At 37.7% G+C, this 18,199-nt stretch overlaps 1 protein-coding gene across 9 annotated transcripts in view; it reads right to left on the bottom strand.

Annotated features, from left to right (window-relative positions):
• Positions 1-18,199, bottom strand: part of ABCA6 (ATP binding cassette subfamily A member 6) — a 64,022-nt gene that overhangs the window by 28,645 nt on the left and 17,178 nt on the right. For 8 of the 9 annotated variants that reach the window (XM_064270830.1, XM_064270831.1, XM_064270828.1 and 5 more), the window contains 10 exons: positions 18,034-18,181; positions 16,332-16,500; positions 9,341-9,399; positions 6,121-6,234; positions 5,573-5,748; positions 5,076-5,195; positions 4,343-4,481; positions 3,710-3,800; positions 2,688-2,827; positions 236-352 (listed from right to left, as the gene is read on the bottom strand). In XM_064270830.1, the coding sequence (XP_064126900.1) occupies positions 236-352; positions 2,688-2,827; positions 3,710-3,800; positions 4,343-4,481; positions 5,076-5,195; positions 5,573-5,748; positions 6,121-6,234; positions 9,341-9,399; positions 16,332-16,500; positions 18,034-18,181 (1,273 nt within the window). The remainder of the gene's footprint in view (positions 1-235; positions 353-2,687; positions 2,828-3,709; positions 3,801-4,342; positions 4,482-5,075; positions 5,196-5,572; positions 5,749-6,120; positions 6,235-9,340; positions 9,400-16,331; positions 16,501-18,033; positions 18,182-18,199) is intronic. The other variant, XM_064270829.1, reaches the window with a different exon arrangement.

The following is an 18,199-nucleotide window of genomic DNA, read 5'->3' as shown; positions in this document are numbered from 1 at the left end:
ACAGAGTAGAACTGTCCCATAGAGATTCCAAGGAGCAGCTGATGGATTTGAACTGCCAACCTTTTGGTTAGCAGCCGAGGTCTTAAGCACTGCAGCACCAGGGCTCCAATAGCAAAGCCAAATCTGGAATTAATCACATTCCTTATTCTGAATCATACATAAGAAATTATGTATATTAAATTGATACATGATCATCTAGAGATTGATTTTCTATGAATTACACAAATGGTTTTACCTTGTTTGATAGTTGATTTTCCTTCTAGTTTCGCCAAGACTTCACTCAGAGTTGACATGTAAATGTCATAAGTCATCACCCCCTCACCAGAACACTTATCGAGGTCACTGAAAAGGTCTAAGACAATGGACAATAATAGATATATTTGGGGGAAAAAAACCCACATGAATGGCTAAAGCTAATAAATTAACACTTATTTAAAAGTTGATGCAGAAAATCATTCAGAAAAAAAATGTACTTAGAATATCACATTAATCAAAAGCAACATTTCAGTAGAATTTCACTCTCTGAAACTACTAAATTTTGGACCTATCTCTCTTTAACCAACTCTTCTGCACACCATCTTCTTTCTCAGCTTGTGAACTTCCTGCAAATTTCTGAGGAAATACAAGCAATCAAAAGAGCATCATCTGCTCAATACCACACCACAAATCAATGTGTATCTCAACCACATTCTGGGTCTTTCTTCTTATATTGGTGCAAGACTTGTAGTTGCTCCTGTCAAAGGCTAATAACTCTTCCATTGTGTCCTGAGTTCCATCCCCTCTCACTATCTCACAGTTTTGTTTATTGTGTGTGTGTACTTCTCCCCACCTAATGAAATGTAGGCTCCATGAGGGTAGGGATACACATATCTTATTTTAACACTGTATTCGTGTTGTTGTTTGTTGTCATTGAGTCAAATCTGACTCATGAGACCCCATGTGTTACAGAATAGAACTGCTCCATGGGGTTTTTTGGCTGTAATCGTTATGGAAACAGCTTACCAGGACTTCTCCATGGCATCACTGGGTGGCTTTGAACTGCCAACCTTCAGGTTAGCAGCTGAGTACAAGGCATTTGTGCCACCTAGGGACCTTGCTGTATTCTCAGTGCCTTTTATATATCCAGCTCTCGACAAACATTTATTGTGGCTCTCTTACATGGGGGTATTTGGATGAGGATGTAAGCTTACAGAAGAAGCCTCTTAAGTGCCAATTTCTACACCAGGTGGCGTAACATACCAGCAATATTACTGAGAGGCCCAAGAAGGTGAGGCTATAGCACCACTGTTTGCCCATAGCCTGCACGCACATGGGAGCTCCCTCATGTCCTGGCGAGGAGATACAGGGGCTAAATATACCACTGGGCTTGCAAGAGGCTGCCATGAGCTGAGATGTCAACACCAGGACTAAGTGACATATTCCAGTTGTGGTACCAGCATATAACTCCCTATGTCCCTTCCCCAGCCCCAAAAGAAGGTGAGCCAGTTGTACATCACGGGGCATTAGTCAAAGGAACAGAATAACATAGGTCAGGCCTGAGGAACCTTGGAGATGGAGCTTAAGTCTGAATCCCTGAGTATTTGCCTGATGAGACTGAGTTATCTGAAAGAATCTATTTAAATCAGGACTGTTAAACCTTTAATAAACTAAATGTTTAAATCAGAAGTGAATGAAACACATTTCCTTTTTTATAAGATAGGGAAAATTATAGCACCCACCTCATAAGGTGGTTGTAAGGATTATAAACTGATATATATGAATTCATTAGAACAGTGCCCAACACACAGTAAGCACTGTACAAAGAATTAGTAGTTATTAAGTTTACTTAAGGAGCCCTGGTGGCACAGTGGTTAAAGAGCTTGGCTGCTAAAAGAAAGGTCTGCTTCATGGAAGAAAGATGTGGCAGTCTGCTCCCATAAAGACTACAGCCTTGGAAACCCTGTGGGGCAGTTCTACTCTGTCCTGTAGGGTCACTATGGGTCAGAATCAACTTGACAGCACACCACAACAACAAGGTTTACTTATAAAGGAAAGCCTTGGTTGGTACCACTATCCCGCAGGCTGGGAATTCGTGTTGAGTGAACACTTTTGTAGGATAAACAAACTGTGTTACTCTCTGTAATATAAATACATACACAATTGAATTAAAATACAAAAAGAAACCTACAGCAGACACCATTCATGCCCCACCATATCCCTTCGGCATTCACCTTACACAGCAAATTTCCTTGTTAAGAACCCCTGCCTGCGGGCGTTTTTCTGGCCTTAGAAGCATGCCCAGCCAGAGCAAGTGGGAAGGGTCAGAAAGTTAGTGCTCCTGGTAGCATCCTTCAACCAATGATGGATAGGGAATGGAGTGCTGGAACTCTGGGCCCACTTATTTATTTATTCATTTATTATCCCCAGTGTGGTTAAACCTCAATTATCCACCACAGTAACCTGCCCTATAATGCAGCCTTCCTTGGCTTCCTCCTTCCCTTCCCTGGTTCATGTCCCCATCCCCCCAGCAGTGCTTCCAGTGATCAGTTACTCAATAAATCAAGTGCACTCATACCCTCATCTCGGGTTCTGCTTCTTGGGGAACCCAACACATGACACAACCCAAATCCATTAGACAGTGAAAACTGTAGTAGTAATGCAAGCATTTGTTCCCCAATTCTATTCCATTTTAATCATATTAAAGTTACCTGGAAATACACTTGTCCTTTCCAAAGGTAAAGTATATACAAGCTTCTCTTTGCTTTCTGTTTTTAATGTAGCATCAGGGATGTGATGATTAATGAAGAATGTGACTTTTTCTGGATCACACGCTTCATTTCTGAACAAACTGATGTTTAAAAGAGAAGGCAAGTTATTTGCATTACTTCCATTGCTATCGTTCCTAGGTATTTATTGCATATCTAGCCCTTGAATACTATTTTACTTGGCCTTTTGGAAAAAACAAAATGAGACAATAAGAATAATAATGTCCTTGGTTCGAAAAATCTTATGATCTATACACAGAAGATGTATAAACTCAGAACAATTACAAATATACAAACAAATGCATAATGTAATTTAAACTCTATATCAGGTATGAGGGTGATTAGAAGGAAGTGAAAGATCAGGCAGAAGAGACTTCTTAGGAAAGAATTATTACATCATAAAAAAAAATTTTTTTTTTTTATCATGTAGAGATCAGAAATTAGTGGCCAGTAGAGAAATTTGGCCTCCATCCATGTTTGTTCGGCTGTAGAGTTTCTTTGTGTGTTTGTTTACTGGGCATATACTTGCTTGGTAGACACAGTGCTATCTCTTCTCTATGACCAGATAAACTCCCTTTTGATACTGGCTAATGGAATTATTTGATTTTGTGTCCTATTAGAGAATAAAAACCTATTACAGGGTTGTTTGGATCAGCCAAGAAAATTGCAGGGCGGAAAGAAGGTGGAGGCTTAGGCTGCACAGAGCAGCTATCTGGAAAAGTGGTAAGTTCTGCTGTGAACAGCCAGGCTCAGTTTATAATGCTGAAATTTTGTCTAACGTTCGCATTAGTAAAGTTGTAAGTAGGCGGAAAGGCAGGAAAAGCATTTGGGAAACATTGATCAATTCAGTATGGCAGAGATGAAGCATAAGGTCCATTTGCTTTCACATAATACAGAAATTGTCTACTTTTTTGATATTCCAATATTGAAAACATACATATCCAGTCTGTCCTCAGAGTCTGTACCTTAAGTGATATCCAAGACCCCATTTTCTCTTCAGAAAGAGAGAAGAGCCTGCACACTTCAGCCTCCCATTCGCCATGATTGCTTTTCTATCTGAGTAAAGAGAATCAAGTGAGAAGGAAAATTACGGGTCATTTCTTCCCTCTGTAGAAAATACAGGTGAGGAGTCAAAGCTCAGACTGTCAAAGTGTTCTGTGGGGTGTAACCACAGCTAAGGTGCATCTTACAATTTAAAATACACATTAAAATTGATGCATCCATGTGAGCTCCTGAGCTCCAGTTTATTTCTGTGCCCTCTAATACTTCCTTAAGGAAACATAAGTTACATGGGTATATTCTCTACTCTGGGTGCTAAAAGACTGAGTGGTATTTCTCAACCAACTATATACTAAAGAAGATTTGGATGTTTAAATTCATCAGTAGTTGATCTGAAAATAAATTATACTGTTTTCATTAGTGTGCATAACTAGGCTTAATGTACAGCCAGTGAGCAGCCCCCCAGTAGGACTAGATCCTGGTATCCTCCAGACTGCTATGGAACGGATAATGAGAGTGAGTCTCTTGCCCTGGGAATAAAAATGACTTTAAAATTTCCCGTTTCGTGATTGTAATACTGAAATGAAACCAGCGATTACCAGCCAGGATGTCAGCCTCATCCGTAAAATTGGTGCTCAAGAGGATCACGTGGTTTGTTTTCCGCTCCTTCAGGAGGTTCCATACTCGGTGTCTTGAAAAGGGATCCAATCCCGCAGTTGGTTCATCTAATAGCAAAACCTACAGAGGATGAAGATATATAATATACATGTCTCTTCTTACATATGAACTTCCACATGACAGCTTGGAAAACAATAATAACCAAAAAAAAAATAATAATGACTTTCCATCCATTAACCCTGGCGGCGTAGTGGTTAAGTGCTATGGCTGCTAGCCAAAGGGTTGGCAGTTCGAATACGCCGGGCGCTCCTTGGAAACTCTATGGGGCAGTTCTACTCTGTCCTGTAGATTGGCTATGAGTCGGAATCGACTCGACGGCACTGGGTTTTGGTTTTTGGATCCTCAATATATCTATTCATAGTTAAACATGTCAGTGTCTTTGTAAACCTAATAAGCTTTCTTACAATGTTCAGTAAAAAATAAAAATGTTTTCTCCTATGCAATCAATTTTAATACTTAAAATAAGAGGCATACATACAACCTCATTCTGTTACAGTGGACCCCGCCTTTAAGAAATGTCTTTTTGCTTACCTTTTGTTGGACCAGACAATGAAAGCTTTCCAGTGAAAGCCCTAATACTTTCAGTGGTAAAGGAAAAGTGTGACTTTTACTGATAATCAATCTGCATGTCTCCCCACTCATAATCTCACTCACCTGCGGGTCTCCTAAAATGGCAATTCCAAAGGTCAGCTTTCTTTTCTGTCCTTCACTTATATTTTTAGCCAGGTTATCCTGAATGCTTTGCATGTCCAATTCCAATAAAATCCTTTGCACCTATCAAAACAAATATACAAAGCTTAAAATTCAAAATGATTTATCTTTTGTAATTTTAACCGCCCATTAAAAAATAGATATATTGTCTAGGATCTCCTTGACTAAATATAATTCATAGTAAACCCATTGCCGTCAAGTTGATTTCAACTTATACAGATCCTATAGAACAGTAGAACTGCCCCACGGGGTTTCCAAGGAACACCTGATAGATTCAAACTGCTGACCTTTTGGTTAGCAGCCATAGCTCTTAACCACTATGCCACCAGGGTTTCCATAATCCATAGCAGGGGGAGAAAATAACGGAAGGGAATTCTGTGGTCATGATTTAACTTGGTAAATCGTTGGCAGCTCAGTTTAATCCTAGCATGGCTATCTACCTCTTGCTCCACTTCCTGTGGCTGAATCCCTTTTATTTTAGCAAACAGCCTGAGATTTTCCTTCACAGTGAGTACGCCAACTTGAATATTGAATTGAGGACAAACTCCAGTAATCTTTCTGATTTCCTCCAAGTCTTGCTTTTCAGAGAGCTTTCTATTATAGATGGTAACTAATCCTAAGAACAGAAGATAAAAACAATTTAATATTAGCAAGATAATGTGTTTAATTAATTCTTAGAGATCTTATTCAAGAAAATATTAGCCTATGTTCACAAATATCTGAAATGGTGACTGCATAATTAACAACTAATAAATATTAATGACCAGAGTAGTGCACATTTTTCCTAGAATATCACACAATGATGTAACAAAGATGATAATAATTTTCCTACAAATTTGGGAAATACATTCAAATCATGTAATTGTGGGAAACAGCTTTAAATAAACACCATCAAAGCAATCAAATTCAAAACTTAAATTGAGTAGTATACACATGACCTCGTTCTATTATCAGACAGCTTGCCTTCCAGAAATTTATTTTTGCTCACCTTCTGTTGGAATAGACAATCCATTTAGAATGTTCAGCAGTGAAGATTTGCCAGCTCTACTGTGACCCAGAATTGCTGTGATTTGACCTTCATAGACATCAAAAAATAAGCCTGCTTGTAGAATAAAATATTGATATTATAAATAGAATGATATTAAATAAAGATTTATCCTAAAAATATTTTAATTGTGTATTTCATGTACATTTCAATACTTAAAATATATATAATATTAAATATTATCCCTAATTGTCAAAACGGCATGATTATTGTAGAACATTTGAAAAATAAATACAATCATTTAAGAAGATAAAATTAACCATAATTCCAAATACTAACACTGCAATGTACTTACTTCCTGTGTATATGCCTGAGTATATAAACCCATTGCCATTGGGTTGATTCTGACTCATAGCAACCCTAGAGGACAGAGTAGAACTGCCCATAGAATTTCCAAGGAGCGCCTGGTGGATTTGAACTGCTGACCTTTTGGTTAGCAGCTGTAGCACTTGACCACTCACTCCGCTACCAGAGTTTCCTGTGTGTATACAAATATTCAAATATGTGTATTTACAAAATGTGATCGTACTCAATTATTTGCCAGCCTGACTTTTCAAATGTTAAATCATAAGCTTTCTGCATGGCTTTTATTATCTTCTAAAATATATTCACAAACCATTTATATTTCCTTCTTTACCCACTTTTCTATTCTTTCTTAAAACATGTTTCATTTACATATCAATATAAATAATTATGTAGCTAAGAATCCTTTGAATCCTTTTTCTGTTTGCTTTACCACAAAATAAAAGTCAAACTTTATTATAAAAAGTTGTTGGACAGAGTAAGGTGACTTTCTTAAGAACCTTATGACACATTATATCTGAACAATAAGATACTTTCAATTAAATTAAATGACCTGCGTTTCACACATTACTGAAATCAATTAATGCCTGCACTAAAATTCCAGTTCCTCCATTTTCTATTGCAGGATGATCTTAGATAAACTAAACCCTCTAAGAATTAGTTTCTCAGCTAGAAAATGTGATAGTAACAATAATTATATATAAAGGGAAAATTCTTTCTGCTGTAGTCACTGAAAGATTCTACAGGCCATTAGGAAGAACAAACCCAAAATACAAAGAAGAAAATTAAAGAAGAGTAAGAAACTGGTCTTGGTCTACTAGATATTAAAATACACTGGAGGCCTATAGTAACTAAAATAACAGGTCACTGATACAGGGACACTGGTGGAGTAAATATAACTATTAAAATAATATGTTACTCATGCAGGATCAAGTAACCAGTATCAGTGGGATATAACAGAAGTTTAAAATGAACCAAAGTAAGCCTAAGAAATTAGGAATGATAAAAGGATCTTTTGGATTTATTAAAAAAAAACAAAGATTTAATAAACCATATTGGGACAACTAAACAGGCACATTAAAAAAATTTTATGTTGCTGTTTATAAACGGGAACTACATAAGGACTTCAAGAGCAAAAGGAAAGTGGCCCTACCTAACCTGGAAATAACCTTTATTAACTGGAAATATGAAACATAAACCTCAGTTTCCTCAACTGCAAAATGGGAAATATTCACATGCTTCTCATCAAAGTAAGTGAAAAAAGTTCATAGAAATCAATGAATAGAGTTCTCAGCACACAGTAAGGACTCAGTAAACTTCAACTGTTAATTGTAATTGATATGATTATTGCTATCGAGTATTGCTTGTGAAAGTCTGACTTTTTATAAGCTTGCAGGTGAATGACTTGAAATACGAAGAGTATCTTACATATTTGGTTCCTTGGACTGAATACATTATGCTTCCAGATATTTATACTCAATAAATAATTAATGGCCTTTAAGTGAAATAATTAATGGCCTTTAAGTGAAATAATTAATGTTCATTCTAGTATTTTTATGATAGTGAAAAATTGGAAATAAACTGAATATCATACCCCAGTGCGTTAGTTAAGTAAATCAGGATGTCCATGCAATGGAATGTTATTTAACCATTTAAAAATAGGCTGTAGTTGAGGGACTTTGACAGTGTGTTTCCAAAGGTGTCCCAACATTGCTACAAACACTAGGGGGTACTTAGAGAGAAGGCTGAGAAAGTGCAGCTCCAGGTCCTTCATCGTTATGTCCAAAAGAACAACTCTACTTATTTCTGTTTTCATATATTTTTTATCCAGTGACGTTCACTAAAAAAAATTTTAAAGTGCTTCTACCTTTAAAAACGGAAAAAATCCTTACAGAAGTTGAAGATGTTTAGATACAAAAAGAAGTTCATGATTATTGATGAGTGAAAAGATAGTTTGTAATGAGCTCTGGAAATTGAGATTATAAATTTAAAGACATTTCAATATATTCTTCATTAAACTTAAGAAAGAAATCACAGATCTGGATGGAATTTGATAAGAAAAACCTGGAAAGAATAAACTCGTTGATAGAAGTTCATTAAATTCTCAAAATAAAGACCTAATCTTAAATACTTTTTTGAAGTAAGAGTGAGTTAAGGAATCTGATACTTGTTAGAAAATAAACACAATATTAGGAAAATGGACAGAGTACTCTCAGCCTTCAGGAGGGTTCATGGCTCTTTTTAACTCTTACAGCTTCTGTCTCTTGTAACAATGATTTCTCTTCCTCCTAAAATTCATTATTAATAAAAGCAAGCTTTCCTCTATAAAACATAGCCACTAATTATGAAATTATGACCTCAATGATTTCTTTACAGAAAACTATTTGTTGGACTATTTCATCTCAACAGGTTTGTTCATTTGAGGTTATAAACTATGTTTGTCCTAGGACATGGACTTGTGAAATTTAATTGATGATCAGTGTCTTTACTCACTTTGTTTAAATTAACCTAGCCAGTACATATAAACTACACAAATCCCTTGCTAGCATTAAAAAAAAAATTACCAGACTTTATGTCTTGATGTTCTTCTTTACTCATAGTTCAAATAAAATAAAATAGTGCTTAAGATTCATCTAAAAAAACAAAGTGAAATCACATTCTTTCATTGTGTAGTACTGTTTTTGTAAAATTAATTAGTTCATGAAATATCTAGTTAATTTCCACATGGTGGAGTTACATTGTTTGCATTTTTCTTTCTTTCTTTTTTGTTTTGTTGATACATATTTTCAAATTTTTCACATTGAATTTTTCCCATTTTTTCTTAAAAATTGTCAATGAAACAGTGAAATGTTTTGTTTACCTTTCAATGCTTCCACTTTTCCAGACTTCCCTTTATATTCCTTTTTAATATTTCTGATTCTGAAATGACAAAAGGGGCACTTATTTAACCAATGCAGAAGTAAAAATATTTCAGATCATAAACAACACTAGTTAGATTGATGGGTGCTGTCAACCAATTCATGTGAAATAAGGCTGCTGTAGCAAGGGTGCCTTGGCCTCAAAATGGGGTATCATCAACTGCCAGGGATTGAATTGTGTCTCCCAAAAATATATGTTGTAAATTGTAACCCCTCTATTTGTGGTTGTAATCCCATTTGGGAATGGGTTTTCTTTGTTACGTTAATTAGGCAATATTAGTGTGGGTTGTATCTTGAGTCAATCTGTTCTGAGATATAAAAAGAGCAGATTAAGCAAACAGAGATGGGGGAAGATAGATGCCATGCCACATGAAGATCACCAATGAGCCAAGGAACAGAAGCTGAAAAGAGAGAAGGACATGGCCTCGGACCCTACAAAGACAGAAAGCCTTTCCCTAAAGCCGGCACGTGAATTCAGACTTCTAGCCTCTTTGAAAAGCAAAGATGTCTCTTTTACAACTAAGATGCGCCTGACCCAAGTCATAGTATTTTCCATTGTCTCATATGCATGGGAAAGCTGGAAAATAAATAAGGAAGACAGAAGGAGAATTGACACCTTTGAATTATAGTGTTGGCAAAGGATATTCCATATACCATGGACTGCCAGAAAAATGCATAAATCTGTCCTGGAAAAAATACAGCCAGAATGCTCCTTAGAAGTGAGGATAGTGAGACTTCATCTTACATACTTTAGACATGTTATCAGGAGGGACTAGGCCCTGGAGAGAGACATCATGCTTGGTAAAGTAGTGGGTCAGTGAAGAAGAGGAAGACCCTTAATGAGATGGATTGACACAGTGGCTGCTACCATGGGCTAAAGCATAACAATGATTGTGAGGATGGCGAGGGACCAGGCAGTGTTTTGTTCTGTTGTACATAAGGTCACTATAAGTCGTAACTGACTCAATGGCACCTAACAACAACAACATGCATTGATAATTACTGGCGATTAGGATGCAAAAGTTGGAAACAAAGAAGAAGGATCAGTAGTTGGAAAATATGGCCTTAGTGATAGAAACAATGCTGAAGATCGAATGATAGAATTTTGCAAGACCAACGACTTCTTCATTGCAAATACCTCTTTCACCAACATAAATGGTGACTATGCACATGGACCTCGCCAGATGGAATGCACAGAAATCAAATTGACTACATCTGTGGAAAGAGATGATGGAAAGACTCAATATCAACAGTTAGAACAAGGCCAGGGGCCGACTGTGGAACTGACCATCAATTGCTCATATGCACGTTCAAGCTGAAACTGAAGAAAATCAGAGCAAGTCCACGAGAGCCAAAATATGACCTTGAGTATACCCCACCTGAATTTAGAGACCATCTCAAGAACAGATTTGACGCATTGAACACTAGCGACCGAAGACCAGATGAGTTGTGGAATGACATCAAGGACATTATACATGATGAAAAGACAGGAAAGAAAGAAAAGACGAAGATGGATGTCAGAGGAGACTCTGAAACTTGCTCTTGAGCATTGAGCAGCTAAAGCAAAAGAAAGAATTGATGAAGTAAAAGAACCGAACAGAAGATTTCAAAGGGCCTCTCGAGAAGACAAAATATTATAATGACATGTGCAAAGGGCTGGAGATGGAAAACCAAAAGGGAAAAACACATTCAGCATTTCTCAAGCTGAAAGAACTGAAGAAAAAATTCAAGCCTCGAGTTGCAACGGTGAAGGATTCCATGGGGAAAATGTTAAATGACGCAGGAAGCATCAAAAGAAGATGGAAGGAATACACAGAGTCATTATACCAAAAAGAATTAGTTGATATTCAACCATTTCAAGAGGTGGCATATGATCAGGAACCGATGGTACTGAATGAAGAAGTCCAAGATGCTCTGAATGCATTGGCGAAAAACAAGGCTCCAGGAATTGATGGAATATCAATTGAGATGTTTCAACAAACAGATGCAGTGCTGGAGGTGCTCACTCGTCTATGCCAAGAAATATGGAAGACAGCTTCCTGGCCAACTGACTGGAAGAGATCCATATTTATGCCTATTCCCAAGAGGGGTGATCCAACTGAATGTGGAAATTATAGAACAATATCATTAATATCACACGCAAGCAATATTTTGCTGAAGATCATTCAAAAACGGCTGCAGCAGTGTATCAACAGGGAACTGCCAGAAATTCAGGCCTGTTTCAGAAGAGGATGTGGAACCAGGGATATCATTCCTGATGTCAGATGGATCCTGGCTGAAAGCAGAGAATACCAGAAGGATGTTTACCTGTGTTTTATTGACTATGCAAAGGCATTTGACTGTGTGGATCATAACAAACTATGGATAACACTGCAAAGAATGGGAATTCCAGAACACTTAATTGTGCTCATGAGGAACCTTTACATAGATCAAGAGGCAGTTGTTTGGACAGAACAAGGGGATACTGATTGGTTTAATGTCAGGAAAGGTGTGCCTCAGGGTTGTATTCTTTCACCATACCTATTTAACCCGTATGCTGAACAAATAATCCGAGAAGCTGGACTGTATGAAGAAGAATGGGGCATCAGGATTGGAGGAAGACTCATTAACAACCTGTGTTATGCAGATGACACAACCTTGCTTGCTGAAAGGGAAGAGGACTTGAAGCATTTACTGATGAAGATCAAAGACCACAGCCTTCAGTATGGACTGCACCTCAACATAAAGAAAACAAAAATCCTCACAACTGGACCAATGAGCAACATCATGATAAATGGAGAAAAGATTGAAGTTGTCAAGGATTTCATTTTACTTGGATCCACAATCAACAGCCATGGAAGCAGCAGTCAAGAAATCAAAAGATGCATTGCATTGGGTAAATCTGCTGCAAAGGACCTCTTCAAAGTGTTGAAGGGCAAGGTGCGCCTGACCCAAGCCATGGATTTTTTCGATCTCATCATATGCATGTGAAAGCTGGACAATGAATAAGGAAGACCAAAGAAGTGTTGATGCCTTTTAATTGTGGTGTTGGCAAAGAACACTGAATATACCATGGACTGCCAAAAGAACGAACAAATCTGTCTTGGAAGAAGTGTGGCCAGAATGCTCCTTAGAGGCAAGGATGGCAAGACTGCATCTTACATACTTTGGACATGTTGTCAGGAGGGATCAGTCCCTGGAGAAGGACATCATGCTTGGCAGAGTACAGGGTCAATGGAAAAGAGGAAGACCCTCAAGTAGGTGGATTGACACAGTGGCTGCAACAATGAGCTCAAGCGTAAAAACGATTGTAAGGATGATGCAGGACTGGGCAGTGTTTCATTCTTTTGTGCATAGGGTCATTATGAGTTGGAACCGACTCGACGGCACCTAACAACAACAACAAACTGTGAGAAAATAACTTTCTGTTTGTTAAAGCTACCCACTTGTAATATTTCTGTTACAGCAGCACTAGGAACCTAAGACACTACTCAAACCAAGACACTAGCCTACTTAAAAACAAAACAAACAAACAAAAAAAAACAGACACTTATTATTGGTTAATCATTTCCCCTGAAATTTACAAAAACATAGCAAATGCAAAAATATGTGTGTTGAATGAAGGAGTAAATTATGGAATCTACCAGGAAGGCCTGAGTAACTTGGATGGAAGTACAGTCACCATCTTGAGGCTGGAGGACTGGGGGAAGCAGACAGCTGAGCCAGCATGCAGAGTTCATAGTTAATCACAGGGTGAGGCAGGAGCTAGGCCCAGACATATTAGAGACATCATAACCACTAAGATTATGTATGATTCATCTTCAATTTCAAAGCCAAACAGTGTCCAGTCACCTTTTCTGGGCATGAATCAAATGAAGGGCAAGGACATTTATTCAACCAGGTTGCTGGTAGGTGACAGTTGATGAGGCGTAGTCTTTCTTGGTGGGATGGTACATGCTGTGAAGTGGGGCTTTGAGTGTATTATTTTAATGAAAACATTTCCATTTAGGAACAGCTGGTTGTTTTCAGATTTTAGAGATGAGATAGCCATTTCCTTCTGGGGCTGACGTCTTGCCTACGCTTTGGGACTGTGGCCTGAATGATCTTTAGTTACAAGAATATGCAGATGTACACACAAATGCTCCCAGAGAAGGTGAATGAGGGGTCACCAGTGAGAGAGAGCCAATGGTAAAAAAAAAAAAAAAAAAAAACTAGATATCTTGAAAGAACCAGATTCTTGGTTCTGGTTAGAATTCTGCAACATTCCCTCCATAGCTCCTGATATGTAAAGCTCAAAGACAGCTGGGGAAAGGCCAAGGGTGGGCGTGCATATAAAGCACAGAGACTTCCTGGGAAAAAAGAAATCAATATCCCGAAAACCAGTTGTCACTCAGTTGATTCCAACTCACGGTGGCCCCATGTGCGTCAGAGCCCCGTGTCTGGTTTTCAATGGATGCTTTTTCAGAGGTAGATCGTCAAGGCTTTTTTTCCAAGGTGCCTCTGCGTGTATTCAAACCTCCAAACTTTCAGTGAGCAGCTGAGGGCATTAACTGTTTGCACCGCCCAGGGACTCCATCAATGTCCTAGTACCTGCTATGTCCGTATAAAATCGAGTTCAAATGTTGGGATTTGACTGCTCTCCAGTGGTGGAAAGGGGCAATGATGTTCCTAAGATAAGATCACCATGAAGAACGAAGGGATAAGATTTGTAGATTGGAAACTACATCAAATGTTGGGTGGTCAAAGGGCAGTTTTAGGCTATCTTGCTGACCCAGAACCTGTTTTAATAGTACCTGGGTGTATAGCACCTTCTCATCAAAGGGCTGAAAGGTTGGGCATCTAAGCCTATCTTTCTACTTTGGTGTGGAACTAAGCGAGATGACCCAATGGAGCCAAAAGCTTTAGTGACTAGGCCTTGCATCAGACAACTTCTTCTTTTGTTAGTGACAAAAGGCCTCTAGTTTAGCAAACAATCTAGACCAAGACGCAAGGAAGCCCGGAGCCAACACAGCGTAGATGGCCTGGGAGTGACAGGGGGACATTCACTTTCTCTCCTTGGCCACTAAGCAGCAGTAGAACAAAGAGAAGCACTGTTTTTTTGATCTTTGGGAGTAACAGAAAGATTTTCTTAGATTGGATCTGAAGATTACTATTATTTGAACAATAAGATAATTTTATTTTTTGTGCCTGAAACTGGTAAAGAGGGGTTGAGGACATTGGAACTGAATTGTGGGAAATTATTCCTCACTTTCATAGTAACCCTATAGGACAGAGTAGAACTGCCCCATAGGGTTTCCAAGGCTGTAATCTTTACAGAAGCAGACTTCTGTATCTTTCTCCCATGGAGCGGCTGGTGGGTTCGAATAGCAGATATTTCAGTTAGCAGCTGAGTAATTAACCACTGTCCTACAGGGTCGCTATGAGTTGGAATAGACTCAAAAGGAACTGGGTGTTTCTTTTTTGTTCGGTTTGTTTTGGTATTCCTCACTTGGCCTTTTTCTTTTGGATAAATGTTTTCCACGGAGCTGGTGTCTTCGGTGTTGAGGCTGGAAGTGGCGGTGTCTTGCTGCTGTCTCAGAAAGCTTAGCAGGAAATAGAGTCAGAACTGGAAGGACAAGGCTTAGGTAGACAGGTTTGTCTTAGAGAGAAATATTTCACTTCCTAGCTGTGAGTTTCTATTTATTTATCTTCTTTTGCCTCCTGACATCTCGTCAGTATCCAGAGGCTAAGAGCATAGAATGTAGAGCCAGGCTGTCTGGATTCCCAGCCCAACATCTCATTTACTAGTTACACAACCTTGGGTAAGATACTTTACCTTTCAGTGCTTCTCTTTTCTCTTTTGTAAAATAGGGAAAATAAAAGTACCTGCCTCATAAGTTTGTGTGTGTGTGTGTGAGAATTAAATGTGTATCTGGTACGTAAGAAGCACTAGATGGGTATCTGTTAAATAAATAAATGGTTAATACTTAAAGCTCTGATTTTTTAGCTTAGTGTACATTAGAAGAATCTACAGGGCCCTTTAAAATCCACAGATTCTTGGGTTCAATCCCATACCAAATGAGTTACAATCCCTGGGGGGAGGGTCTGAGAAAACAGATATTTTAAGAGTTCCTCATGTGATTCTGTTACACACCCAATCCCCTAACAGCCCTTCAAAGGAGATGTTATCTTCTTTTCACAGACGGCATGGAGGGTCACAAAAAATTTATTTTTCATAAAGGACATTGAGGGTCAGAGAAATTTATTCATTTTTCCAGGCAGAAGGGAACAGGAAAGCTGGTAATAGGGAACTCGAGGTTGAGAAGGGAGAGTATTGATGTGTCGTGGGATTGTTAACCAATGTCATACAACAATATGTGTACTGTTTAATGAGAAACTAGTTTATTCTGTAAATCTTCATCTAAAGTACAACAACAACAAAAAAACTATGAAGAAAGCTTCCAGGGAATGAAAAAAGCAAGAATAAAAGCGACACAGGTCATCAGTGACAGAAGCGGGGAGAAAGGGAAGACTGAGGTTGACAAGATAACACCATGTGGTGCTAATCAAAGAGAATTTTCCTCTCAAGAAGCACTTGAGAGAAATTGGTGGGGGTGGCAATGGAACAATCCACAGTGATGGTCACAAAAACAAATTTCATTTCTTAATATTTTGCCTCAGGCTCTCCCTGCTGTTGTTGGTTCATAATTCTTTAGCCTTACTCCTCTCTGTTAATATAACTATGTATGTGATTACCTGCAGCCCTGGTGGCACAGTGGTTAAGCGTTCGGCTGCTAACTGAAAGGTGACCTGTTCGAACCCACCAGCTGCTCCACAGGACAAAGATGTGGCAGTCTGCTTCGCTAAAGATTACAGCTTTCGCAACCCTATAAAGCAATTCTCCTGTGTCCTACAGGGTCACTGTGAGTCGGAATCAACTCAATGGCAGTGGGTTTGGTTTGGTTTGGTGATTACCTGATGGCTTCTTTTCCTTGGAATTCTGGAGCTATTGGTTCAAAACAATCATCAGCCGAATTCTCAGAGTCCATTTCTTTCTCAACGACCTCATAGTCAGTTCTCTGGTGTTGCAAACAAGGCGATGAGTTCAAGAAAAACAGTGGAGAATAACAGAGCTCATTTCCAACTAAGTAATCAAGAAGCAATAAAATATTGAATTAGCAATATAAACCCAACGAGCAAAGAAGCTATATTATGATCATAATGGTACAGAATGTCTTGAACTTCCAAGCTTCAAAGATAAATTCTTACCTTTTCAGCTTCCCACTGAGGTGAAAACTTGACAATGAAGTAAATAGTGAAAATTCAAAGGGTGACTCAAAAACCAGACTCATTTCTGTCAAGTTGATTCCAACTTATAGCGACCCTATAGGACAGAGTAGAACTGTCCCATAGGGTTTCCAAGGAGTGGCTGGTGGATTTGAACTGCCGACCTTTTAGTTAGCGGCCAAATGCTTAACCACTATATCACCAGGGCTCCAATTCAAAGGATAATAATATGTTATTGTAAAAGTTAAACAATATAATAGAACTTTCAGCAAAGTATAAATCAAAGGTTTGAACAAAATGACTTTGAAGGTACTTGGAAGAATGGCTGAAACCAAATATTTGGCAAAAAATACAAACCCTTAATATGGCACATAAAAAACAATAGCAAGTATGTTTGTAAACTTAAGAAATCATTTCACCACACACACAAAAAATTGAATATCATATTGAAATACTTGAACAAATTATATTTGTTTAGGATAAATAATTATTTTCTAGACTTTATTTAATGAAACAATATTTATTAGTAAGGACCTTCAGGTAGAAACCAGAAAGACAGAAACAGATATAAGGAAATGCACAGAAACATGAGACAATCCTAAATACAGCCAATGCGGAAGGAACACATGAAATAAGAAGACAAGTAAATAAGAAGGATTTTCAAAGAAAAAAGCATTTTGATTCCAGTATATGTAAAGAAATTCTTGGTTTATGTGAAATTTTCGGTTGTTTCCAAGAAAAAGAGAATCTAACTGGGTAATCCATTTCTGTAAATATATGCAATACGTGGAAAAAATTGAGAATGATGTTAAAAACGTACATTCTAATTTTCTTTTCTGATATTTCTTTAAAGGATGGAAAACTGTTTCTGAAATGGTCCTTCCCAAAAAGGAGGAAGGTAGAAAAACACTGATTATATCCCACCTGAGGTCCCATCTAACCGTGTTAATTTACAACCTACCCAACATTCTTGTAAAAAAAAAATATATATATATTGAATAAGAGGCACTTCCACAGTACTGTGGTCCTACGCTGGTAAAAACTATGCTAAGAACTAATTTATTTCAGCTTGTTCTGATATGAATCCGAAATATCATTCTTTGAAAACAGGTTCAAGGGTCCTTGGGAAAAGTAACGTTACTTAATTACTACCTAACTATAATATGTGCTATAATTATTATTATTAGATAATTACAATATGTATTATTGTACTATAATATAGTGAGAATAATAATTGTTTTTACATTAAAATTCCTTCAGATCATTAAAACTACAAAGTAGAAACAGTTGTTATTTTTTGTTTCTTAAAATATATTCATTGAACATTAAGAAAAACTCTTCAGTATAATCAATCCTTATAGAGTTCAAAGAAAAATTCACAATTACTTACAGGGTAAGATTCTGTCAAAGTATAATGCCAGTACCAAGTAGAAAAGACCATCAAAAGCCAACATAGAAAAAGTTCCTATCATTATATATGAATCTCCTGAGAGGTCAGTAAAACTTGCATCATTCAATTTATAATCCAGGTGGGTAATCTAAGAGTCCAGAAAAAA

This window comes from Loxodonta africana, chromosome 18 (assembly GCF_030014295.1).
Source record: "Loxodonta africana isolate mLoxAfr1 chromosome 18, mLoxAfr1.hap2, whole genome shotgun sequence".
Classification (NCBI taxonomy): Eukaryota; Metazoa; Chordata; class Mammalia; order Proboscidea; family Elephantidae; genus Loxodonta; species Loxodonta africana.
Note: the sequence above shows the minus strand (reverse complement) of the source record. Positions and strands in the feature narration are given on the sequence as shown.